At 43.1% G+C, this 27335-nt stretch overlaps 1 protein-coding gene across 2 annotated transcripts in view; it reads left to right on the top strand.

The window, feature by feature from the left end:
* DOCK11 (dedicator of cytokinesis 11) overlaps positions 1-27335 on the top strand; it is a 333222-nt gene that overhangs the window by 230251 nt on the left and 75636 nt on the right. For both annotated transcript variants that reach the window (XM_040323688.1, XM_040323689.1), the window contains 2 exons: positions 11931-12053; positions 25867-25980. In XM_040323688.1, coding sequence (XP_040179622.1) covers positions 11931-12053; positions 25867-25980 — 237 coding nt within the window. The remainder of the gene's footprint in view (positions 1-11930; positions 12054-25866; positions 25981-27335) is intronic.

Genomic DNA, 27335 nt, shown 5'->3' on the forward strand with positions numbered 1-27335 from the left:
CTAGATACAGGTGGTCATGTGGGACTCCGGAGGAGGCGTTAACCCATTGTGTGCTGACATGAGGATAGGCAAGGAAAGGAAAATTACAGTAAGTATTTGATAACAATTTTCCATATTACATTTTTAGTTACAATATGACAACATGTGGAAAATCTCAAGGGGTATGAATACTTTTTCAAGGCACTGTGTGTGCTGCTGATTCAAAATTAGGGTAATGTTTTCTGGGTTAGTTCCTTAAATAGTCATATATTTGTTCTTTACCTGGGGAAGTACATTGTGATACTTCCTCTTTTTCGTCATTGTAATTCATATCTTGTTCTGCCACCTATCCAGATATTGTGTATATGGTACTATAACAAAAGAATTTGTCTACCAGCTTTTTCACATTTAAAAGGGAGGAGAAGTCATTTTGATACTTTTATAAACTTTTGAAACAGACCAGTAAGTATTTATCACAGAAGTTTATACAGCACTTTTCACATTTACATTAGTCCGTCCTCAAGATGCTTAAAGGATAACTCCACTTTCTTGAAAAAAAAAATGGCAAATAGAAAAAAAAATGATATAGCATATACAAATGTGACACAAGTCATATTGTAATTTTGATGTGATACTCCAAACAGGAAATCACATCTGAAGGGATGCAGGCCCTGCACTTTTCCTCATTAGAGCTTTGCAGGTGCAGCAGCTGATTAATAATTATGAAACCACTTCCATAAGATTCACTCAGAACAGAGGCACAGACAAACACACATGGATTTTATTCAGAATAACAAAAGGTAGGAATCTGGAACAAAGTTTGTCAAAATCCTGTACATAGAACATAGATGTTTTTTTCTCAACAAAAGTGGAGATGCGCTTTAAGCTGGCCTTACATGTATCAATGGAAAAACCCTCCCTGCTGTTATTCAAAGCAACATTTTCCAAAAAGCCTGTTTGGGAGCAGTTGGTCCTTAGATCAACACCCCTTCAACTGGAGTGGTAATAGATGGATCGAAAGTCAACTGATCCCTGATCATCTATGTCCAGCTTTACACTCTAAGGTTCCTATCTCATATGTATATACACTATAATACCAAAAGTATTAGGATGCCTGCCTTTACACGCACATGAACTTTAATGGCATCCCAGTGTTAGTACATAGGGTTCAATATTGAGTTGGTCCACCCTTTGCAGCTATAACAGCTTCAACTCTTCTGGGAAGGCTGTCCACAAAGTTTAGGAGTGTGTCTATGGGAATGTTTGACCATTCTTCCAGAAGGGCATTTGTGTGGTCACTGATGTTGGACAAGAAGTCCTGGTTCGCAGTCTTCACTCTAATTCATCCCAAAGGTGTTTTGTCAGGTTGAGGTCAGGACTCTGTTCAGGCCAGTCAAGTTCCTCCACCCCAACCTCGCTCATCCATGTCTGTGTTCATGTGTGTGTAAAGGCACAAGTCCCAATACTTTTGGTAATATTGTGTATGTAATAGTATACTTCACATCAACCCAACGGACAAAGTAAAAGTGGATGAAGTTCCTCTTTAACAAATGGAGAACCCACATGTGATCTTTAACTGTCTTCTGACCAATGTGGCCATGAAGTGTGCATGCCTGCCAGCTATTTGCTGGCCATACAATTAAAGATAACAATATGGCTGACAATTGCTACCAATGTGGCGGTACGTCACGAATGATGCAAATAAAAGAAGGGTGGGACTTTAAATGAAGCTCAAGATGATTATCGCTGTTAAGCATGTTATGTACTGGTTTTTGCATACTCAAATAATGGCGCCTCTTGATAGGTGCGTTTTTGTACATGTCATTAATGCCTGCATCCATGTTTTGTACGCTATATCAATAAATATGTACTAACCCACCATTTACTCGTCTTTGTCATCTTGAGCTTCATTTAAAGTCCCACCCATCTTTTATTTGCATCATTCGTGACGTACCGCCACATTGGTAGCAATTGCATCCAAAAATGACAGGGATGGAGGTGCTTGACTCTACCCAGCCATGACCTCATTTAAAGTCCCAATTTCCCCTCCCCCTTATATTAGTAATATGGCTGACAAATGAAGTGAGTATGTCAGAAAACTGCAGTGGGAAATTCATGTAGCAGCTGTTTTGTTTAAAAGAAACTGACAGTTCTGGCAAAAAATCCAATTGAATTAGATCACATGATCGCGATTCCTGAAGAGAAAGTGCGATGTGAGCTTTTTGTCGCGACCGTGTGTATGCTCCATCATACTTTTTCTGTGAGAATTTCGGCTAAGAAAAGATTGAGAACAGGATATCAATTTTCGTGACAGGAAAGATTCCTATCGGGAATCGCAATCGTTTGGATGCAATTACGACGCAAAAAAAACGTGCATGCTCAGAATCAAGCAGAAGAGCCAAACTTCCTATTGAACTTCATTGATCTCGGCTCATCGTACATGTTGTACGTCACCACGTTCTTGACAGTCCGAATTTTGTCCAAGATTAGTGTGATCGTGTGTACGCAAGACAAATTTCAGCTGTTTTCCTGCTGAAAAAAAAACATGGTTTTCTTGTCGGAAATTGCGATCGTGTGTACGAGGCATTAGGCTGGGTTCACACTGTTGCAAATTGGATGTGAGTTTCCCTGCATCCAATTTGAATAGAAGGAGATTGTGACTGGCTCTCTTTGGGTTAGGGTTAGGGCTCTTTGCGCATCTTTTGGTCCATTTCAGGTCTCACTTCAGCCAAAAAAATTTGGTCTGAAATCGCACCTGAAACAGTGAATGGGGGACGCACTGGACTCCTGCTGTGGGTCGGAGCGCGCTGCAGTGTGAACCCAGCCTAAATCAGTATTTTTTATTATATTGAAAAATCAGTTTTGAGCAAAAGATTTCATCTTTGACCAGTTATAGTTTCTGTAAGGCCAACATTAGATAAGGTAGATTGTGTACTAATTTGGTTCTGGAGCTTGCTGGCTTCTTACCTATGTGTCTGTTTCCAAGAGAATTATTTTGTTTTGTACCCTCGGCAAGTGCATTGCCATGTGTACACGTACACTGCTTTTCACATTAAAAGACTTATAACACACGTTGATGGTAGTGGCAACACATATCAATGCATCCCCCAGGTGTGAACTAGTACTGGCACTAATAAAAACAATGTCAAACTTGTGCAAGTGCGTTAAAACATGCAGGTTAAACTGCATTGTGCAAATGGGCTCTAAGTGTTGTTGGTGAATCCATTTGAAGCTCAAACTATGGTTGCTTATTTCATCTGTGCAGAGATATCTAAAGTATGTATTGGTAGAAGTCAGTGTAGTATATTCTTCTATTATATATACGCATATACACTGCTCAAAAAAAATTAAGGAACACTTTTGAATCAGAACTCCTGGGATATTGATCTGGTCAGTTAAGTAGCAGAGGGGGGAGGGGTTTATACAGAGGGGGTTGTTAATCCGTTTTAGCTGCTTTGCTGTTAATTGAAATTAACAACAGGTGCACTAGATGGGCAGCAATGAGACGACCTCCAAAACAGGAATGTTTTTTTCAGGTGGAGGTGTCTGACATTGTTTTTCCCTACTCATCTTTTCTGACTGTTTTTCACTAGTTTTGCATTTGGCTAGGGTCAGTGTCACTACTGGTAGCACGAGGCGATACTTGGACCCTATAAAGGTTGCACAGGCAATCCAACTCCTCCAGGATGGCACATCAATACGTGTCATTGCCAGAAGGTTTGCCGTGTGTCCCTGCACAGTCTCAAGAGCATGAAGGAGATTCCAGGAGACAGGCAGTTACTCTAGGAGAGCTGGACAGAGCCGTAGAAGGTCCTTAACCACTTAACCACCAGCCGCCGTCCAAAAACGGCGGCAAGGTGGTTGCTTAACTGGGGGTCGCCATTCTGAAACGGCGCCCACCAGAAGCAGTGATGCGCGCCGCCTCGGGCGCGCACACAGAAAATTCTGTGCGCGCCGGGTCTATGAGACCCGGCGCTACACAGATCTCGGTAACTGACCGACAACAGCGGTCTTTTACCATGTGATCGCGCCGTCCAATGACGGCGCGATCACAGGTAAACAAACCGGCGTCATTTGATGACGCCGGTTCCTCCCTCCTCTCGCTGTACCGATCGGTACAGTGTGAGAGGAGAGCGCGGATGGCAGCAGCAGTGTGGGATGGATCTGTGACTATTGCAGTCACAGATCCATCCATCCCTGCTCAGCCATCCCTGCATTAACCCCTGCAATACTCTGCCTTCCCTGCGCAATACTCTGCAATGCTCTGCCTTCCCTGCGCAATTACTCTGCAATACCCCCTGCGCAATACTCTGCAAAACCCCCGCGCAATACTCTGCAAAACCCCCGCGCAATACTCTGCAAAACCCCCGCGCAATACTCTGCAAAACCCCCGCGCAATACTCTGCAAAACCCCCGCGCAATACTCTGCAAATACCCCCGCGCAATACTCTGCAATACCCCCGCGCAATACTCTGCAATACCCCCGCGCAATACTCTGCAATACCCCCGTGCAATACTCTGCAATACCCCCGCGCAATACTCTGCAATACCCCCGCGCAATACTCTGCAATACCCCCGCTCAATACTCTGCAATACACTGCAATACCCCCGCGCAATACTCTGCAATACCCCCGCGCAATACTCTGCAGTACTCCTTGCGCAATACTCTGCAATACCCCCGCGCAATACTCTGCAATACCCCCGCACAATACTCTGCAATACCCCCGCGCAATACTCTGCAGTACGCCCGCGCAATACTCTGCAGTACCCCCCGCGCAAAAATTCTCTGCAGTACCCCCTGCGCAATACTCTGCAGTACCCCTTGCGCAATACTCTGCAGTACCCCCGCACAATACTCTGCAATACCCCCCGCGCAATACTCTGCAGTACCCCCACACAATACTCTGCAATACCCCCCACACAATACTCTGCAATACCCCCCGCACAATACTCTGCAATACCCCCCGCACAATACTCTGCAATACCCCCCGCACAATACTCTGCAATACCCCCCACACAATACTCTGCAATACCCCCCGCACAATACTCTGCAATACCCCCCACACAATACTCTGCAATACCCCCCACACAATACTCTGCAATACCCCCGCACCAATACTCTGCAATACCCCCGCACCAATACTCTGCAATACCCCCGCACCAATACTCTGCAATACCCCCGCACCAATACTCTGCAATACCCCCGCACCAATACTTTGCAATACCCCGGCCAATACTCTGCAATACCCAGAAAATACTCTGGGGAAAAAAATGTGTTTTAACCACTTCCCGCCCACGTCATATGAGGTCCTTGACTTTGTGCAGGGATATCTAAATGATGCCTGCAGCTACAGGCATCATTCAGATATCATTTTTTTTCAGCCGGCGATTCTCTACACCATAAGAACGATCATGGCGGCTGTTCCGCCTCTTGATCGTTCTTACGGGAGGCAAAAAGGGACGTCCCCACTCCCTTCGCCCTCCGGTGCTTCTTCTGACTCACCGCTGCGATCGAAGCCAGGATCGTTTTTTTTCTTGTTTTTTTTCAGGCTTCCCAGCCTAGAGGTGAGATGTGGGGTCTTATTGACCCCACATCTCACTGTAAAGAGGACCTGTCATGCTATATTCCTATTACAAGGGATGTTTCCATTCCTTGTAATTGGAATAAAAGTGATCAAAACATTTATTTTTGGGGAAAAACGTGTCAAACTAAAATAAATAAAGTAAAATGAACAATAAAAATAAAAAATAAATATTTAAAGCGCCCCTGTTCCCGCGTGCTCGTATACAGAAGCGAATGTGTACGTAAGTCCCGCCCACATATGAAAACGGTGTTCAAACCACACATGTGGGGTATCGCTGCGAACGTTAGAGCGAGAGCAATCATTTTGGCCCCAGACCTCCTCTGTAACTAAAAACATGTAACCAGTAAAAACATTTAAAACGTCACCTATGGGGATTTTTAAGTAGCGAAGTTTGGCGCCATTTCACAAGCGTGTGCAATATTGAAGGGTGACATGTTGGGTATCTATTTACTCGGCGTAACTTCATCTTTCATATTATGCAAAAACATTGGGCTAACTTTAATGTTTTTTTTTTTAAAAAGCACAAAACTGTTTTATTTCCCAAAAAAATGCGTTCGAAAAATTGCTGTGCAAATACCATGCGCGATAAAAAGTTGCAACGACCGCCATTGTATTCTCTAGGGTCTTTGCTAAAAAAGCATATATAATGTTTTGGGGTTCTATGTAATTTTCTAACAAATTAATTAAGATTTTTACATGTAGGAGAGAAATGTCAGAACTGGTCTGGGTGCTCCAGAACGCCTGATGGTGCTCCCTGCATGTCGGGCCTCTGTATGTGGCCACGCTGTGTAAAAGTCTCACACATGTGGTATCGCCATACTCGGGAGGAATAGCAGAATGTGTTTTGGGGTGTAATTTGTGGTATGCATATGCTGTGTGTGAGAAATAACCGGCTAATATGAAACTTTTGTGGAAAAAAAAATAAATAAAAAAAACCTTGATTTTGCAAAGAATTGTGGGAAAAAATAACAACTTCAAAAAACTCACCATGCCTCTTTCTAAATACCTTGGAATGTCTTCTTTCCAAAAAGGGGTCATTTAGGGGGTATTTGTACTTTTCTGGCATGTTATGGTCTCAAGAAATGAGAGAGGCTGTCAGTACATCAGATGTGATCAAATTGATCAATTTTCAGTAATTGGTACCATAGCTTGTAGACCTTATAACTTTCACCCAGACTAAATAATATCCAATTTTTTTTTTTTAAACAAAGATATGTAGCAGTATACATTTTAGGCCAAATTTATGAAGAAAAATTCATTTTTTGCAAAATTTTATAATAGAAAAGAAGAAAAATTCATTTTTTTACAAAATTTTCGTTCTTTTTTCATTTATAGCGGAAAAAATAAAAACCGCAGAGGTGATCAAATACCACCAAAAGAAAGCTCTATTTGTGGGAAAAAAAGGACAAAAATTTCATTTGGCTACAGTGTTGTATGACTGAGTTATTGTCATTCAAAATGTGAGAGCACCGAAAGCTGAAAATTGGTCTGGTTATTAAGGGTGTTTAAGTGCCCAGTTGTCAAGTGGTTAAAGGAGTTTTAAAGGAAAAAAATGTTTTGCCTAAAATTAATGTCTTCAAGGTAGACAGACAGAATAGTGTAATGATTCTGTTAAAAAAACAAGTAAATACCTATTAAATTCCTTCAACTATATCACCTCCGGCATTCTAGTTTCTGTTCTCTCATTCACTTCCTGGTTTGCATCGCTCGTTCATGTAAGAACTAAATTTCCCAGTATGAATTGCGGCACACCCAGTAATTCACACATCCTTGAAGTCTCTAACACGTAGAGAGCGTCCTGCCACACAGATGTACTTCCCAGGAGGGGGTGAGCACGTCACTGACCACCGCAGTAAAGCCTCCCTTCACGGTGGTCAGTAAAATCAGACAAGCAGGAAGTGAACAGAACAGAGAAGAAATAGAGCAACTTCTGAGCAAAAACGAACAATGAGGAAGTGAAAAGAGGAATGTCTGGAGGTAAAGGATGCTTATTATGAAAAATGTTTTTTTTCCTTTACAACCCCTTTAAAGTGGAGTTCCACCATTAAATATAACATTACATCAGTAGTTTTAAAAAAATGTCAGTCCTTTATGAAAAATATTTTTTTTTTAGATGCCTTCAAAGTGTTGTTGCTAGGCCGAATAGTTAATCTTCCCACTTCCTGCACCTAGGTGCTTAATGCACCGCACAGACTCCTGGGAATGTAGTGGGTGTAACTTACCAGGAGTCTGTGCACTCCCCAGTCTCAAAGAATCATGTGACTTGGACAGCACAGGTGCTGAAACCTGATCTGACACTGCTTGTGCAGCACTGAGCATGTGCGAGATCTGCAAGGCTGAAATCCAGGAAGTCATACAGTCTGGCTTCATGATGCCCAGACTTAAGATGGCCCCAGTCAATTTCTATTTTATAAAGTGTCTAAATGCTGTAACAACCTAACAAAACGGACCTTCGTTTACAGACTAACTTTACTAGAGTACATTAAGCTTGTGTATTTATATTTAAAAAGTGAAATTGTGGCCGGAACTCCACTTTAACTCATCAGCAGGACTGGTATCTGCTCCTTTGTGCAAGGAGGAACAGGATGAGGACTGCCAGAGCCCTACAAAATGACCTCCAGCAGGCCACTGGTGTGAATGTCTCTGACCAAACAATCAGAAACAGACTTCATGGGGGTGGCCTGAGGGTTCGACGTCCTCTAGTGTGCTCTGTGCTCACTGCCGGACACTTTGGAGCTCGATTGGCATTTTCCATTGAACACCAGAATTGGCAGGTCCGCCACTGGTGCCCCATGCTTTTCACAGATGAGAGTAGGTTCACCCTGAGCACATGTGACAGATGTGAAAGGGTCTGGAGAAGCCGTGGAGAACTTTATGCTGCCTGTAACATTGTTCAGTATGACCGGTTTGGTGGTGGGTCAGTGATGGTCTGGGGAGGCATATCCATGGAGGGACGCACAGACCTCTACAGTCTACACAATGGCACCCTGACTGCCCTTAGGTATTGTCAGACCCTACGCTGGTGCAGTGGGTCCTGGGTTCCTCCTGGTGCACGGCAATGCATGGCCTCATGTGGTGAGAGCATGCAGTCAGTTTCTGGAGGATGAAGAAATTGATAATAATGAAAGGCCCCCACGCTCACCTAACCTAAATCCAAAAGAACACCTCTGGGACATCCCGTTTCGGTCCATCCGGTTCCGCCAGGTTGCACCTCAGTCTGTTCAGGAGCTCAGTGATACTCTGGTCCAGATCTGGGAGGAAATACCCCAGGACACCATCCGTCATCTCATTAGGAGCATGCCCTGATGTTGTAAGGCATGCATACAAGCACATGGGGGCCATACAAACTACTGAGGACCATTTTGAGTTGTTGCAATGAAATTTCAGCAAAATGGACCAGCTTGCTGCATAATGTTTTCACTTTGATTTTCAGGGTGCCTTTGAATTCAGCCCTCTGTAGGTGGATAATTTTAATTTCCATCAAATGATGTGCCATCATTTCATTCCTAACACATTGCCTAGTCCATATCAGTATAGATATCCAGCATGAGATTTTTGCCCGTTGAGATCTGATATGTTTTCAAAGTGTTCCTTTAATTTTTTTTGAGCAGTGTATTTTTTTAGAGGCCACGCAGATACTAACACTATCTACTAATACTAACAGAGTGATTATATCTGTTACTGATGTCAGGTATGTGGGAAAATGTAAGAATCTGAAGTATTAGAAACCGCAGACATGTGGGTAACATTTTTATTTTCAAGTAGAATAACCTACTGAGGTTTTTGAAAGGAAGTGTCAACCACTGATAAGGTGAAATTATATATTTCAAACATTCTAAGTAAGCAGAAGGGGAAACTACATGGCAAGTAGACAATGTCAAATGGGAAAGTAATTAGAAATGGAAAACACAGAGGTGGAAAGGCCAGGGGGCATATGGTACTACTGACATCAACTGAAAAAGCTCCAAAAAGTTAACAGTTGTAAATGTATAGGCAGCTTTATTTTGGAGGGTGGCTATTAACACAAAGGAGCTGATTTACTAAGCTTTTGCGCCATGAAACATTTACTTAAACATCTGCCCCTTTGATTTTCTATTTATTCACCAAACAACCTTACTGCACACAGAAAACATTCTGCATACAAAGTAGGATTTTGAAAGAAACATATAGTGATTTTTCATATATTGTACACCAATAAGCCATAACATTAAAATCACTGACAATTTACATGAATAACATTGATTATACTGGTACAACAGCATCTGAAAGTTGGTGGGATAGACAGCAAGTAAACATGCTGCCTCTGAGGTTAACGTATTGAAAGCAGAAAAAATGGGCACCTCGGTTGTGTATGTGGCTGTAGACTGATCAGGGTGCCCATGCTGACACATGTCCACAGCCAAAAGCACCTACAATGGGCATGTAAGCATCAGAACTGGACTATGTGACAATGGAAGAAGGTGGCCCAGTCTCATGAATCACGTTTCTTTTACATCATGTGTATGGCTAGGTGCGTGTGCATTACTTACCTAGGGAAGAGATGGCACTAGGATAGAGTATGAGAAGAAGGCAAGGTGGCAGTGTGATTCTTTGGGCAATGGTATGCTGGGAAACTTTGGGTAAAAAGGTTTTATATAAATGAATAACATTTGTTCATTGTGATCACCCTGTCAGTTACATAGTTATATAGTAGGTGAGGTTGAAAAAAGACACAGGTCCATCAAGAATGCATTAAGATAAAAAAAACTTCTGCCTTTACAACTCCTTTAAAGTGTCACTAAACCCAGGACCCTGCATTCTCTATAGCTGGTCTCCCACAGTACACAGAACATGGAAATGCAATTATCTTTGTATATAGAAACTGATAAATACCTTTTCTCATCAGCAGTATATAGGAGTCTTGTGACTTCTATCAGTGTTTGGCCGAGCAGTGGATAAAGCGTGTAGGAGGAGTTTTCTTTCTTTTCTGACTGTCCTATGAGGCTGCATGATCCCTAACTCTCTGTCTACACAGTACTAATTACATTCACCCTCCTAAAAAAACAAAAACAAACTCCCTAGCAGTACACACCAAATGGAGCATGTGCAGAGTGCCTCCTAGGGCTCTGTTCTATCAGCAGATGGATTGGGGACAATAAAGAAGGGGAGGATCAGAGAATACAGGATAAAACATCCTTTGTACACAATGTGGAGGATTACCCCTTAGGTTCCACAGTGAGTATAACAAGCATGTTTTACTGCATATTTACTGTTGTGGTTTTAGTAACACTTTAAGACCCAAGCTCCTGGGCTAGGAGCTCATTTCTCATGTGGGTAGTGTAGGGACAGGTCACCCGTCTGACAAGGACAGTGATTAGCAACAGGGAGAGGTTCCAGACAAGTAGGGAAAGGACAGGGACACACCATCCTTCCAGGAGACCTCCCCATTAGGGCACAGACCAGCCAGGCATCATTTCACCCTTCAAGACAGACACTGTTGGCTCATCCAAGACCTGCTCTACTACACATCGCTGTTGCATTCTGTGAATGTTCCTGGTCGGGTGACTTCCTGCTGGGCTTGTTGTGAATTTCCAAACTTTAACTTTAAATCAAGTGTTTACTGCCACCGCACCACAATGCACCTCCCCTCAAACAGTTTACATTTGCATGCACAAAGTTACCCCTTTGTTGTTCCTAAACCTAATTTAATTCCTTGTAGAGCCCCTAAGGAACTTCAGTTTGCAAATCACAACCTCAGTTACTAAAGTTGTGCTAGGCATGGTCATCTCCTCCTCGCTATTGCTCCATCACTTTGATGCACAAATACTTCTTCTAGATGTTATGCCAATACTAGTGTTATCATTATTACTGTTAAGCCCCATACACACGGTCTGCCTTTTTGACAACAAACTTCAAAATGAGCAGGTTTTCAAAAAAATCCGATCGTGTGTACGCTTCATGGGACAAACTTTTTCGGTTTTCATCGGACAAAAGTTCGCTCTGCAAACGGACAACTTTTCGGCAACAAAAGTCCTACGGTGCAAAGTCCTATCGTGTGTACAGAAGTCCATCTGACTTTTGTACAAAGTAAAAACACGTATGCTCAGAACCAATGTTAAAATCAACCAACCATAGCAGAAGTTGATCAAAGGGTGGCGATAAAGAGCAGAAAAGAGCTGAAAAAAACAATTGATTTTGGGAAAGTTTGCTGAAAAAGTCCTGCCATGTGTATGCATACCAAGTTCACGGCCAACGCCCTTATAAAAAATAAGCCACAGAAAAGTTTGTTTGAAGTCCGACGTGTGTATGAGGCTTTACTGTTAATAGTATGCTAGTTTTCAGCTTTATAATCATTGTCAATAATACCATCTTTGTCCATCTTTTTAGGAGGTGCTGGTGGAGCTGCTCGAGCAATGTGTGGATGCCTTGTGGAAAGCAGAGCGATATGAATGCATTTCTGAAGTCTCAAAGCTGCTGATCCCAATTTATGAAAAACGGCGAGAGTTTGAGGTTTGTAAATACATATATGTATTGTCCTAAACATTGCTTGTGCTAAAGGAAACCTGTAATGAAAAACTTATAAAGGCTGCTATCCCTAACCTCACTCTGAAAACTCTGATTTCTGGCTACCATTTGGCTGAAATATCTTCTGAAGGACCAGTTAACTGACCAGGAACATGGATGCAAAATAGCAAGAGTGAAATTAGAAATCCTCATCTATATACTGTATACTTTATGTCCTTGGTTAGTGACTCAGGAAGTACTAAAGCCACTTAAAGTGGACCTTCAGCCATTTTTCCAAAAATAGTAAAAAAAAATTCTGCCAGTAAATACCTTACACAGTCCGCTTTCTGTTTCTTGTCCAGTAAAAAGCCTAGGTTTATGACATCATGCACATCTCTCTCTCTTACGCTTGAGTTTGCCAGGAAGAGAGTGGGGGAGTCATGGGAGGGCCAGCGAGAGCTGCAGAGCTGGAGGTGTGCCTCTGTGTGTCTGTGTAAATCCAGGAAGTGAACAGGCAGCAGCTTCAGCTGCCCACAGTTAAAATGGTTGCAGCCAGTGGAGGGAGATTTCTGCAGCATATTTGGCAAGTACAGAATCACAGTATATATAAAATAATATGCAAAGTGGTTGGAGGGAAGCTTCAGAATGGCAAAGATGTTTTTATTACAAATTATGTGAGTAAACTGCAGTTTCTCTTTAATCAGAATGAAATTCAGGCAGCTAGCATTTTCAGATGGAAATGTCACCAAAGACAGCGTTCATACTTTTCTCATTGCATGTTTCCTTAGTAGCTCTTTTTATAGTGTATTATAGGCATTATTTGTGCCTTGAGAAAATGTAAAAATGTTGCTTGTTGTTGTGAAGAAACTGCATCTACAGAATGCAGCTTTGTCAATGGAGTGAAGTGGAGTGTTCAGACCTTCCAGGCACAGCTGTACTAATAGTTCTGATTTATTAGAAACAAAATCGTACAAAGGATATACTGTACAGTATAAAGACATTTTACAAATATACAGGGAAATAATGAGTGACAATTACTGTTTCAATCTGTTGTTTAAAAATCACTTCAGCCCCGTAAGATTTTCCACCTTAATGACCAGGCCATTTTTTGTGATATGGCACTGCGTCGATTAAACTGACAATTGCGTGACACTATACCCGAACAAATAGAACTGGTTATTCCTATGCTGTTTACCTTACAGCAGTAAGGTGAGGAGCCACTGCACCTGCAGGTGGAAATTACACCAAAGACAGAAATCACCCAAGTCACATTGTCACCTCTGTTAGATGAACCTAGCACCTTAAATCTCCAGCACTTTCTCTGAAGACACCATTAACCTTTCAAATTTTAATCACTTCTAATACATTTTGAAGTTTTTCAATATTTGCACTTTATTACGTAGAGACTTACAGAATCAAGTTTAAAGGGGTTTTCCACCCATTTTTTAAGTTTATTAAAAGTCAGCAGCTACAAAAAGTGTAGCTGCTGGCTTTTAATAAACATACACTTACCTGCTCCACGGCTCCAGCGACACGCCGGCCGGGGCTCCGCTCCTCGCTCCCCCTCGCCGGCCGGCGTCTTCATTCCTAGTGTGGGCACCTGGCAGTGACAGCTTTCGGCTTTACGGCCGGGCACCCACTGCGCATGCATGAGCGGCACTGCGCATGTGCGAGCGGCGCGGCGCCGTCTGATTGGACAGGCGCTCGCCTAGAGGAAGGGGCTGTGAAAAGGCGATTAAGCTAATCGCCTTTCCAGCCCCTCGGCCGAAGGAGGAAGTGGGACAGGAAGTCCCCTTCTCCTGAAGCCCCCACTCCCCCCCATAAAAAATTACATGCCAAATGTGGCATGTAAGGGGGCGAGGAGTGGGTTAAGCGGAAGTTTCATGTTTAGGTGGAACTCCGCTTTAATATATGAATTATAAATATTTCTCTTGCACAGTGTATTTTTTATATTTTTATGCAGTAATTTTGATGTATGAAATTTATGATTTGCACATATTTGTATGTTTATGACCTTTATATATTTATCACTTTATTGGTCACGTTAGCACTTTATTTTTGGAGTGCAGCACCATATATTGGTTTATTTTGATAATGTTTTTGGGTGGTGTGGTGTTTGACCTGGTCAGTGTTTGCTGCAACCAAATATTACATAATTTTTAGCTCAGGTAGCGTGAGAATATTCATTGTTTTATTCATTTTTTACCCTTCCCCGAAACTTTTTTTTCTGCTTCGTTGGATCAATGTTGAGGACTTGCTGGTGATCGCTCTGGACTTTTGTTTCAAGGAAACATTTTCCATCCTGCTTCACAGTCACTGGCTTTAATGACATGACTGTAAAAACCCAAAGTGGGATGTGATGTAAAAAAACAGCCATGTCTATCACTCTATCAATCAGACATTGAAGGCAGACTTCACTTGGTGTTTCTCTCTGGGGTTTCACCAAAGAAGTTTTTCTTTTGGGATGATCCCTCTCCTTCTGTAATTGGGTCGCGATCTGCATTTGTCTCTCACTACTATCAAGGCCCAGGTTTCTGCTATTTCTGTCCTGTTGTAGACTATTGGCCCCTACCTCCTTTTACTTCCTTTAAGTAGCCTCTCCTGTTTTTTCCTCTGTGATTTCATGGATTCTGAATCTTGTTCTCTCCGTACTCCAGAAATCACCTATTGCATCCATTAAAGACGTTCCTTTCTGTGCTTTGACCCACAAAGTGATATTCCTTTTAGCCATCGTTAGTGATGTGGGTTTTTGAATTGTGTCTTTATCCTGCTAAGAACCCTTTCTAGGTTTGCATAGGGTCATGGTTATGTTGAGGCCAGGTCTGGACCTAGGGGGGTGCTGGGCTAGGCCGCATCCCCCAAGATTTTATTTGTGCACCCCCAATGACATTCATGCGGGCCTGGGTAGCACTGCCATAATCTGTTTCCATGGTACAGAGGGGACAGTTAGGAAGTACACACTGCATCATTCATTGTGTTGATGCTGTTAGACAGCCTACCCACTCCAAAGAAAAAAATGCTACTGATCCAGGGCAGGCATTCACAAGAGAACCACAGTCCGGCTTCTGCCCAGACCTGATTTACCTCCTGTCCTCTGCCATTTTACCAAAGACGCAGTGAATTGTTAAAGGTAGGACTATTTGTGAATGGGGGACTGAGCACTCTGTTGTAAGGGATACTCTGATACAATGGGGACTCTGATGTGAATAGGGCTGACTCTGATGTAAAAGGGGGTATTATCATGTGATGAGGGGACTCAGGTGTGAAGGGGACTGTCTCTGATGCAATGGGGGGGGGGGGTGGACTGTGATGTGAAAGGGACCATAATCCATGCTTATGGTCTCAATGATTAGGTTCCATCCTTTTCTTTCATGGTGAACTCTGCTGTATTCATCAGTGCTTCTTGGGCTGTTCAGCATTAAGCACCTGCTTCCAAGATTAGAGGCTTCCAACTGGTCTTTTGTTCCCGCATTTTCTGAGTTATACCAGGTGGATGTTTTTGCCCCATCAGAAGCCAGTTTCAGATGTAAGGTCTTTCAGTGAGCGCTTTGAGCTGTAGGCAGTCCCTAGTACTCTGTTATTTTTTTCTTGGGCCTGTTAGCGTTTGTTTGCTCAATAGACAGGAAAGAAAACGGTATTTTTTAGCCCAGTGAAATCCTTTTCTTGGAGTCCATTGATGGGCAACAGTTCCACCCCTCTCTATATATCATGCTCTTGGGTACTGACTTGATACAAAACTGAGGCGTGTTGGTAGTAGAATGGGTTAATCTGGGCTGGCCTACAGTTTTCTGTTTGCCATTGTCCAATCCTCCTGTAGGCAGCAGTATAGCCCAAAGGTTAAAGGCTTTTTCCGTCCATCAATGGGCTCTTGAAAAGGGATTTTGTGGTAAGCTCAAAAATCCATTTTTTTTTAAATGCTTTAAAAAATGTAAACCTACAGGCATGGCCTTTTTAAGCTGTGATCATTTGCAAAAAACAAACATAAAGTACAAGCATAAATAGCTGAACTCCCTGGCCTACAGCTGGTGGATCTAGAAATTCCCATTTGTTTAATTGCTGAACTAACTTTAGATGCATTCCAGTTTAATTCATCACAATTCACATGTGAAGAATAAACATGCAAAATATGCTTCTCAACTCTTATGTGCTGCCATTACTCCTCCACTTAGCTTCAATTACTTACTGTAAATATTAGAAATAAATAGGGATGAGCCGAACACCCCCACCAAACCCCCCCGCCCCGGTTCGGTTTGCAGCAGAACATGCAAACAGGCAAAACATTTTTGTTTACTGTGTCCCCACATGGCTTCTCGCAAACTGCAAATGGGACTTCTTTTGGCTTTCTTCAACAATGGCTTTCTTCTTGCCACTCTTCCATAAAGGCCAAATTTGTAGAGTGCACGACTAATAGTTGTCCTGTGGACAGATTCTCCCACCTTTATTTTCTAAATAGGTTCCTTTAAGATAGTGCACTTACCTTTTCCTTCGATTTCCCTTCTAAATGCTTTTTTTCTTTGTTTTCTTTGTCTGAATTTCTCACTTCCTGTTCCTCCTCAGTGAGCTGTTCAGTAAGCTGTTCTGACTGACTACTCACCGCTCGGATGATGGGGGCAAGCTTACTGAGGAGAAACAGGAAGTGAGAAATTCGGACAATGAAGAAAAACATTTATAAGGGAAATCGAAGGAAAACTTAAGTAAACCAACAATGCACTAGCTTAAAGGAACCTACCTTATATACTCAAGTAAAATCCAAGTTTTTCAGCACATTTTTTTGGGCTGAAAATGCCCCCCTCGGCTTATATTCGAGTCACCCTTTTGCGCCTGATCTCCCGGACTTTGGGGACCCGGTACCGGCCGGCCATAGGTCACACATGTAGCCTCACTCCTCTTCTACAAGTGTGCAAAGTTTGATGTCTGGGGGACCTATGGCCAGGGAGCACCGATTTTTCAAAGCCGGGCACCCCTTCCATAGCCATGTTAAATGGTAATTTTTCCAGTGACTTTGGGGAGCCAGTACCGGCCGTTCGTAGGTCCCCTGGACCCGGAGCTTGTTAAACGTCAGTCTAGTCATGGACACAGTGAGGCATGGGCACAGTGAGGCATGGGCACAGTAAGGCATGGGCACAGTGAGGCATGGGCACAGGCATGGGCACAGTGAGGCATGAACACAGTGAGGCATGTACATGGACACAGTGAGGCACAGTGAGGCATGCAGATGGACACCCTAGCCTTATAGTCAAGTCAATACGTTTCCCCATTTTTTGGTGGTAAAATTAGGTGCCTCGTCTTATTTTCGGGTCGGCTTATACTCGCGTATATACGGTATTTAGAAAATAAAAAACTAACCTTTACAACCCTTTAAGGCACTTGGTGCTGCTAAGAAGAGAAGTAACAAAATCAGCTATAGTCTTTGGCTTCTGGTACAGGAGCAGACATTACAAAGCCTATTGTTTACAGGAATTATAACTCAAGGTAGAATTTAAACAAACCACAATAAATCATAAGGGTGCCTCATGCCTTATTGAGTCAGTCTGACGTTTTAATTGGATAGGGGTTGCATTAACCAAAGCTGCTGCTGATGCGCTGGCTCCTTCCCTAGTGCTTTGGATCCTTTAAATGTTTATTCATAAAAATAAAAAAAACATATATTTGCTGCATAGCCTATTATTTTTATTACCAGACATTTTAGAAACAAAGACTGCACAGAAAGACAGATGAAAAGCTTACTTCTATTGGTTTACGGAACTTTAAATCAGTAGTGTTTTAGAAAATACCTCTTTGGAAATTACCTCTCACCACTATACCATTATAAACTAAACTTTGGGCACATATTAAAAACACTTTTCATTCTAGTTATTTCATCAAAATCATTATTTTTAATTTTTAAATGTATTTATTTATTTATTTATTGCATATAGCTGGTAGAATTAACTGAATCTGTCTTGGTATCATTCTCCTAAATTCCCCTGTACAGCAGCACATAGGCTACATTCAGTGAAGGTCCACTTACCTATTTTCAGGCCGCTCCGGTCCAATCACTTGATCTCTGTGTCAGCCAGTGCCAGCTGCAGGGGAAAGGATAGAGCGCTCTGACAATGGCTGGTAACAGGGGCGGACTGACAACTCATGGGGCCCCCGGGCAATAGAAGATTATGGGGCCCCTCTGGCTTACAGATGGCCACCACGCCAGGAGGCAGTGCAGAGGCAGGGCAGCTAAAATCTTGGGATATTCACATTAAAAGCATGTCAGTTTCGGACATATCAGGGACAGATCTAAAAAAAACACAGATTTTTACATACTGTCCCTGGTTTTACTGAGCCTGGCAACCCTGATGGGGCCCCCTAGTGGCATGGGGCCCTCGGGCAGTGCCCGAGTGACTCAATGGTCAGTCGGCCCCTGGCTGGTAATATCTGGAGGGATAATGTCATCAATGGGCTTCAATAGCCCATCTGTTGCTGGCGTTAACTGGCTGACACAGGATAATCACATGAGTGGACCATAGCAGCCTAAAAATAGGTTAGTATACAGATCTTTCTTACACAGGTTAGTAATTATAAGTGTTAGGAGGGGTGAGAGGACAGATCTAACCACTTGCAAAATCACGTACCTACGTAATTTTGTTGAAGTGCTGTTAGCGGGGTGATACCTGCAGCCAGAGGCATCACCCCAGTACCGTTTTTTAGAGCTGTCAGTCTGCTTTCAAGTGATAACAACCGATGCAGCTAATGAGCCACACATCCGTTATCATGGGCATAGCATAAGTGGTTGTAGGGGTCACAATTGCAGCTTTCCTGTCATATTATTATATCCTCCACAAAGTCCAGCTCAGATCTGGGTTTCTACTTTGCCTTCCACAGTCCACACCCCATCCATTCTCATTGACTGGAAAGAAGATGTGAGGCATTTCCTGAATCGAGAGGAGCACTAGGTGAGAACAGCCCAGGATGGGGAAGTGTCTGTGCTGTGTGCTGGCAACAAGGAATGGTAACCAAGCTTAGGAAGGCAAGAGGAGGAGTGCCATCCTATAGCCACGATGGGACCAATGTGACTGGTAAACTCAGTGTCTCCTAATCACCAGCTGGGATTCTCCCCCCCACCCCCACCCAGGGATGTCTGCTTACCCCACTTCCCTGACAACTGGGGAAAAGACACACAACTCCAGGAGGTGACCTCCCCCCAACTCCTGCCAACACTGACAGAGGAACCTTCAGAAATTGCTAAAACAAATCCTTTAACGCCTCTTCAGGGTGCCCCTGAAGGGCTACAGGCTCCAGATTTTGTGTCACGTGGCTTTGTTGTCCCAGATCTAAGTTGCACCCCCCCCCCCCCCCCAAAGCCCCCTGACCACCCCCTCCGTCCAGGATACTATGCCCGGCTGCTGAGCTTCTTTCTCATTACAGCACTCTATACTGTTCCTCCTCCACAGGGCAGAAATCACATTTCTTTACAACAGAGCCAGTTGGCCTTTATCTTCACAGGGTGTATCTGCCTACTGCAGATGTCATTCTGACCAGAGAATTTCACAGGTCAGAAGGGCAACATAAAAGCCAGATACACCCTGTGAAGACTGACAGACTGTGTGTAAAGGAATGTGATTTAAGCCCTGTGTAGTGTGGGCGGCTGTATACAGTGCTGGGATGCGAAAGGGGCTCTGCCAAGTGACCTGCCAGGGGTCCCTGTCCTCTGATTCTCCAACGGTGATGCCTGTTCTCTGATTCTCTAGCGGTAATCCCTGTCATCTTATGTAAAGAGGAACTCTGGGAGCTCAAAACTCTTAAGCCTTTGAGTTTCTTGGGCGGCGTACACACGGTCGAACATGTCCGCTGAAACTGGTCCGACCATGTGTACGGCCTAGCGGACAGGTTTCCAGCAGACAAACGTTTCTTAGCATGCTAAGAAACTTGTCCTCTGGAAACATAGACACATCACATCAGACCAAAAGCTCCCAGGAGACATGTCCGATGAAAACGGTCCGCGGACCGTTTTCATCGGACATGTCTCCTCATGTGTACGGGGCCTTGGAATATGGTGGATGTATCTGCACGCACAGTGTAAGTGGTGGATGGTAATGGGGGGCAGGTCAACTTTCGCATCGGGACCCACAAGCTTCAAGCTACACCTCTGGCCGTTATCACAAGGTGTGGGAGGGGACGTCTCCCCCGCCGCTCCATCCAGCTCTCCCATCCCACCAGGAGACCCGAGCAACCAGCCAGGCAGAGTCCAGAACAAAGCCGGAATCAGCTTCAATCGGGTCTCTGATGTAGTAACCCAGAAGCAACATCACTTCCGGTTTATGCGGCTGCAAATGGCGCCAATTTAAAAAAAATCAAAGGTGTTGAATACTTTTGAATACTTTGAAGAGCAAAGGGAGGGGTTTGGGGTCTTCTAGACCCCAGATCCCTCCATAAAGAGTACATGTCACTGCCTATTACTGTCAGAAGGGATGTATACTGTACATCCCTTGTGACAGTAATAAAAGTGATCAGATTTTTTTTTTTTTTTTAAGGAACTGTGTAAATGTAAGAAAAATAAATTGAAAGCGCCCCCGTCCCCGCATGCTTACACACCAAATAAATCACATATGTAAGTCGCGCCCACAAATGTAAACAGCGTTCAAATCACACATGTGAGGTATAGCTGCGACAATTAGAGCGAGAGCAATAATTCTATCAAAATACCTCCTCTGAAACCCTAAACTGGTAACCGTTAAAAAAAATGTAAACGTCGCCTATGGAGATTTTTTAGTACCGTAGTTTGACGCCATTCCACGAGTGCGTGCAATTTTAAAGCATAACATGTTGGTTATCTATTTACTCGGCATAGCATCATCTACCACAATATGCAAAAATTCAGGGCTAATAACTGTTTTATTATTTTTTTATTAAAAAAAGTGTATATTTTCCAAAAACAATGCATTTGAAAGACCGCTGCGCAAATACTGTGTGACATAAAATATTGCAACAACCACCATGCTATTCTATAGGGTCTTTGCTTAAAACGATTATATATGATGTTTAGGGGTTTTAAGTATTTTACTTGCAAAAAATACTGATTTTAAATTGTAAACAAAAAGTGTCATAAATGGGCTTGATCTTGAAGTGGTAAAAGTAGTCAGGGTTATCCTATAATTCCACATTAGCTCTGGCACCCAAAGTAACACACCTCACTTAGGATTTTGCAGCACAAGAAAACGCATGTTATGCACATTCATGCATCTGGAAACTCTCAGCCTGTGAAGCACTGGACCAACCACACCAAACAATTACTGCTCCATTGGTTACAGAAGGTGCCAATAAATTAATTTACCTAGCAGCCTAACTAGGAGGATGCTACATTGCGCTGCTGTCAGTGTAGCTTATGAAGTGGGTCTATGGGGGAACCCCATCATAGTCACAAAGCAGAAATGGTACCATTTCAATTGAACAATCCTTTAAGGTCAAAAGGAGTCATCAAAGTATTACTAGGTGAACAACAATAGTTAGGAAAACATTAACATTATATTACAATTTATTTCGACCCTCTTCCAAAGAAGATGCCCGTGTTCTGTTTTGAAAGCTTGCTTCTGAAGAAAAGTGGTGCAGGAAATCCTCAATTTTGATCCTACCGGGAGCTGTCTTTACAGATTTTGTTCTCTTTTTTGAGCATGTGTTTTATGTTCCGTGACCCATCATATTTCTGTGTTTTTACGTGTGAAAGAACTGTTCCCTTACCACACAAATGTACTATTTGCTTGTCACACAGCTAAATTAAGTAATAAAATAAATGATACAGTTAAGGCAATGTAATGTTTAACCAATGCACTAAACAGTCCTGTGTACTGGAGAGCAATAACAATAAAAGTAACGTATGGCCAAAGCTTTTTGGGTCACAGCAGGAGTGTATTTACTTGTGCTCTCCTGTGACCCAGAATTAGCCACCAGGGGGCTAAAGCCCCGTGTCGGTTAACATCACAGAGCCATCTAGGCTCTGAAACCATCCTGCCAATAACTTTAGAGCCACTCCAATGCCATATCTGTGTTTTATTCATAGGCAACATTTAAAAAGCAGGTAAAAGACATGCGTCAATAAAAAACACAAACGTCCCCGGGTTGCAAACATCCAACTTACAAACGACTCCTACTCACAAATGAAGGGAAACAACAGGAAATCTACCCCTAGGAAGGGAAATTCACTCTTGTAACAGTTATAATGCAAAAGGGATGTCTCCACTGGATCTGTATCACCAATCCTTGTTTCCACAAGAACCCACATTTTTCAAAATCCAATTGTCATAGGGAGAGGAGGTGAGGTGAAATTTTCTGAACAGAGGCACAGACAGCAAAACAAATGTTACATTGGTGTAAATTGTTGTGGCTGGAGCTACACTTATTTTTTTTTTTACAACTTGCAAACAAATTCAACCTAAGAACAAACCTACAGACACTGGGCTAGATTCAGGTAGATCAGCGGATCTTTAGATCCGTGTGATCTATCTGATTTAAGATACGCTGCCGCAAGTTTGAGAGGCAAGTGGGTAATTCACAAACCACTTACCTCCAAACTTGCGGCGGCGGATCGTAAAACCCCCAGCGGAATTCAAATTCCGTGGCTAGGGTGAGTGTACTATTTAAATCAGGCGTGTTCCCGCGCCGATTTAAATGAGCATGCGCCGTCCGCGAAATTTCCCGGCGTGCATTGCTCCCACTGACGTCCTAGTGATTTCAGTGGTTTCGACGTGAGCGTAACTTGCGACGCGCGGGTTTCTGAATCGGCGTACGCAAACGACGTAAAAAAATTCAAAATCGACGCGGGAACGACGGCTATACTTAACATTGGCTGCGCCTCATAGAAGCAGGGGTAAGTATATGACGGGAAAACTGCTACGGAAACGTCGTAACAAACTGTGTCGGGTCCGCGTACGCTCATGAATTTGCGCATTTCGCTGATTTACATATTATTCAGAGTAAATCAGCGGGAACGCCCCCCGCGCCATTTTCTAATTGAAAATAAGATCCGACGGTGTAACACAGTTACACCTGTCGGATCTTAGCCATATCTATGCGTAACTGATTCTATGAATCAGGCGCATAGATACGACCAGTGTAAGTCAGAGATACGATGGTGTATCAGGAGATACACCATCGTATCTCTTTGTGAATCTGGCCCACTATCTTGTTTGTAACCTGGGGGCCGCCTATATATAGCAATGGCAATAATAATCCTTCAAATTGCAAAAATGATAGTATTGAGTGAATGAGCCCCTGTGTATCAACGTGTTTTGCTTGTCTGCTTCTTCAGGACACACAAATTGACAAAAACAGGTTTGACTACATACATGTACAAAATCATAAGCGTTTTATGAAGTGTACATCTAAAATACTCAAAAAGGAGTAATATGTATATATATATCAAGACAGCTTGATATATATATATATATATATATATATATATATATATATATATATACATATTACTCCTTTTTGAGTATTTTAGATGTACTTAAGGGCTATTTTGTATTCCAGCCTATATGTACCAGCTGTGGAGTGTTAATTGGTTGGTTTCCTTTCTGCCCCGGTGCTCGCCCAGGAAAGTCCCACCTATGTGCGCTCTTTTATTTAGGCAAGGTTATCATAACATTTTAATGGATGTAGCTTTTATAGATACAATGTGGTAATAATACACATCTGATGAAAACATAATGATCAGATTTGGTTACTGTAGCCCCTCACCATCAGCAAGCATTAGTATGACCCTATGTTTTTGGACAGTAGACACTTAGAAGTGCCTGCATGTGTGCTTGCATACATTGAGTAGCGTCCCTATAGCCATTGAAAATTGTGCACTCCTAATATGGAAATATTGACCATCCCCAGTGTTTGAGAGCTTGGTCCCCCTGCCTTCCTGCTGCATAATATCACTCTCTATCATGGCTGTGGTCCACTCCCTATCATGGCTGGAGGTGTGGGAAGGGGCTAGTGGAGGTCTTAGTTATAAAAGCTGGCAAAGATATGCATAACAAGAGTGCCCTTGGTTCTTGAGAACCTTCAGGTGCTTGCTGTTCTTCAGTGCTTTGCAAGTAACACTTATACAAACACTTATCATCAATATTTTGTATACAAATCAAATAACACATTTCCACACATATACAGTATCTCACAAAAGTGATATTTTATTATAACTTTTCATGTGACAACACTGAAGAAATGACACTCTGCTATAATTGTAAAGTAGTGAGTGTACAGCTTGTATAACAGTGTCAATTTGCTGTCCCCTCAAAATAACTCAACACACAGCCATTAATGTCTAATCCGCTGGCAACAAGTGAGTACACCCCTAAGTAAAAATGTCTAAATTGGGCCCCGGTGTCATGTGACTTGTTGGTGTTACAAGGTCTCAGGTGTGAATAGGGAGCAGGTGTGTTAAATTTGGTGTTATCACTCTCACTCTCACTCTTTACTGGAAGTTCAACATGGCACCTCATGGCAAAGAACTATCTGAGGATCTGAAAAAAAGAATTGTTGCTCTACATAAAGATGACCTAGGCTATAAGAAGATTGCCAGGACAGTGAAATTGAGCTGCAGCCCTGTGCCAAGACCATACAGCCGCTCAACAGGACAGGTTCCAATCAGAACAGGCCTCCCATGGTCGACCAAAGAAGTTGAGTGCACATGCTCTGCGTCATATGCAGAGGTTATCTTTGGGAAATAGACGTATGAGTGCTGCCAGCGTTGCTGCAGAGGTTGAAGGGGTGGGGGGTCAGCCTGTCATTGCTCAGACCATACGCCTTACACTGCATCAAATTGGTCTGCATTTCTACAGTGTTGTCACATGAAAAGGTATAATAAAATATTTACAAAAATGTGAGGGGTGTACTCACTTTTGTGAGATACTGTATCTACAGTTGAACAGTGTTGCATTTTATATGTGCTAAGTCAACAAATAAAAACAAAATGTCACTTGGTTGCTAATGTTGTATGTTATCTATACACAAAAACAAAGTTATGGGGTATGCGTTAAAAGCAACATAAACATTTTTAGTACAAGCTTTAAAGCGGGAGTTCACCCAATTATATATTTTTTTATCTTTTCCCCTTAGATGGATGCTCGTTTCGTCTAGGGGAATCGGCTATTTGTATTAAAATATGATCCGTACTTACCGTTTTCGAGATGCATCTTCTCCGTCGCTTCCAGGTATGGGTCTTCGGGAGCGGGCGTTCCTTCTTGATTGACAGTCTTCCGAGAGGCTTCCGACGGTCGCATCCATCGCGTCACTCGTAGCCGAAAGAAGCCGAACGTCGGTGCGGCTCTATACTGCGCCTGCGCACCGACGTTCGGCTTCTTTTGGAAAATCGTGACTCGATGGATGCAACCGTCGGAAGCATCTCGGAAGACTGTCAATCAAAATAGGAACGCCCAGTCCCGCAGCCCATACCCGGAAGCAGCGGAGAAGATGCATCTCGTAAACGGTAAGTACGGATCATATTTTAAAACAACTAGCCGATTCCCCTAGACAAAACGAGCATCCATCTAAGGGGAAATAGTGTCATGTGCGGGTGAACCTCTGCTTTAAATAGTACATTAGGTCCTTAAAGCAAACTTCAAATGAGATCTTCACATAAACTCAAACATCATATGGTGTCTGCGTGTGCTACTGGTTTTAGTCTTGGTTTCTCGAACTGTTTTTAGTCTTGGTACTTCTGCAAATACCAAATTTGGGAGAATCAGCTTTGTCATATGCAATTGATGGGGAGGAAGCCTAATTCAAATGTGATGCAGATATTATGTTTGTTACAAATATATGATCTTGTAAATTAATTTGTTGTATTTGTTTCTCTCAGAAACTTACACAGCTCTACAGGACTCTTCACAATGCCTATACAAAAATTCTGGAGGTCATGCAGACTGGAAAGAGGCTGTTAGGAACGTATTTTAGGGTGGCCTTTTATGGGCAGGTAAGTTGTGTATGCCATGAAGATGCTATTAGACATTTTATAATGCCATTCTGCAGTAATATTTTTGTACAATACTTATTTGAACTGAATTGTTAACCTTCGTGCCTAAGAAGCCATTGATGATGTCTAGCTGAAGTAAGAAAGGTTGGTAAAATTGGAATACCTTTGTATTCCTTGTTTCATGTGTCCAAACGATAAAACATGAACCTGTTTGTTGGCTATGTAGACTGGCTTCACACTTACGGGTTTCTGCTTTTTCTGTACACTGGCCCCACTGTTTTACAACATATGGCATGATCCAAAATATATTCCATTTTTCTTTTTCATTTATCTTTTTGTATTGGATTTGCATGTATACATGATAGTACACATGCGGGTATATATCTACTTTACTTCTAAATATATATATTTTTCTATACTTATTCTATATATATATATATATATATATATATATATATATATAACACACATCTACAGTAGGTGTTTGTGATATTGTGTTTTTAGCACGACAGCGTCGCGCTGATACTCGGCGACATGGTGCCGAGATCTCGCACTCACTGGAATAGTGACAGCACATCCCAGCAAGCGCGTCATAGAAGCGACGGGAGATCCGACTTGGATTCCCGCCAATTCTACACGTGTGCGGCGTTTGTTATGAATCCTGAGGGGGAAGTCCCCGCCGGATTTTAAATAAAAATCCGGCATGGGTCCCCCCCTCAGGAGCATACCGGGCCCTTAGGTCTGTTATGGGTTGTAAGGAGAGCCCCCCTACGCCGAAAAAAACGGCGTAGGGGTTCCCCCTACGCCGAAAAAAACGGCGTAGGGGGTCCCCCTACAATCCATACCAGACCCGTATCCAAAGCACGCTACCCGGCCAGCCAGGAAGGGAGTGGGGACGAGCGAGCGCCCCCCCCCCCCCTCCTGAGCCGTACCAGGCTGCATGCCCTCAACATGGGGGGGTTGGGTGCTCTGGGGCAGGGGGGCGCACTGCGGCCCCCCCACCTCAGAGCACCCTGTCCCCATGTTGATGAGGACAGGGCCCCTTCCCGACAACCCTGGCCGTTGGTTGTCGGGGTATTCGGGCGGGAGGCTTATCGGAATCTGGGAGCCCCCTTTAATAAGGGGGCCCCCAGATACCGGCCCCCCACCCTAAGTGAATGAGTATGGGGTACATCGTACCCCTACCCATTCACCTGCAAGAAAAGTGGTAAAAACACAAATAAACCACACAGGGTATTAAAATATTTTATTAGTCTGCTCCGGAGGCCGCCCCCTGTCTTCTTTATTAGCTCTTTTACCAGGGGGAGCTTCTTCTTTGACGTCTTCGGGTGGGTGGGGGCCGCCGTCTGGTTCTC

Source organism: Rana temporaria, chromosome 9 (genome assembly GCF_905171775.1).
Source record: "Rana temporaria chromosome 9, aRanTem1.1, whole genome shotgun sequence".
NCBI lineage: Eukaryota > Metazoa > Chordata > Amphibia > Anura > Ranidae > Rana > Rana temporaria.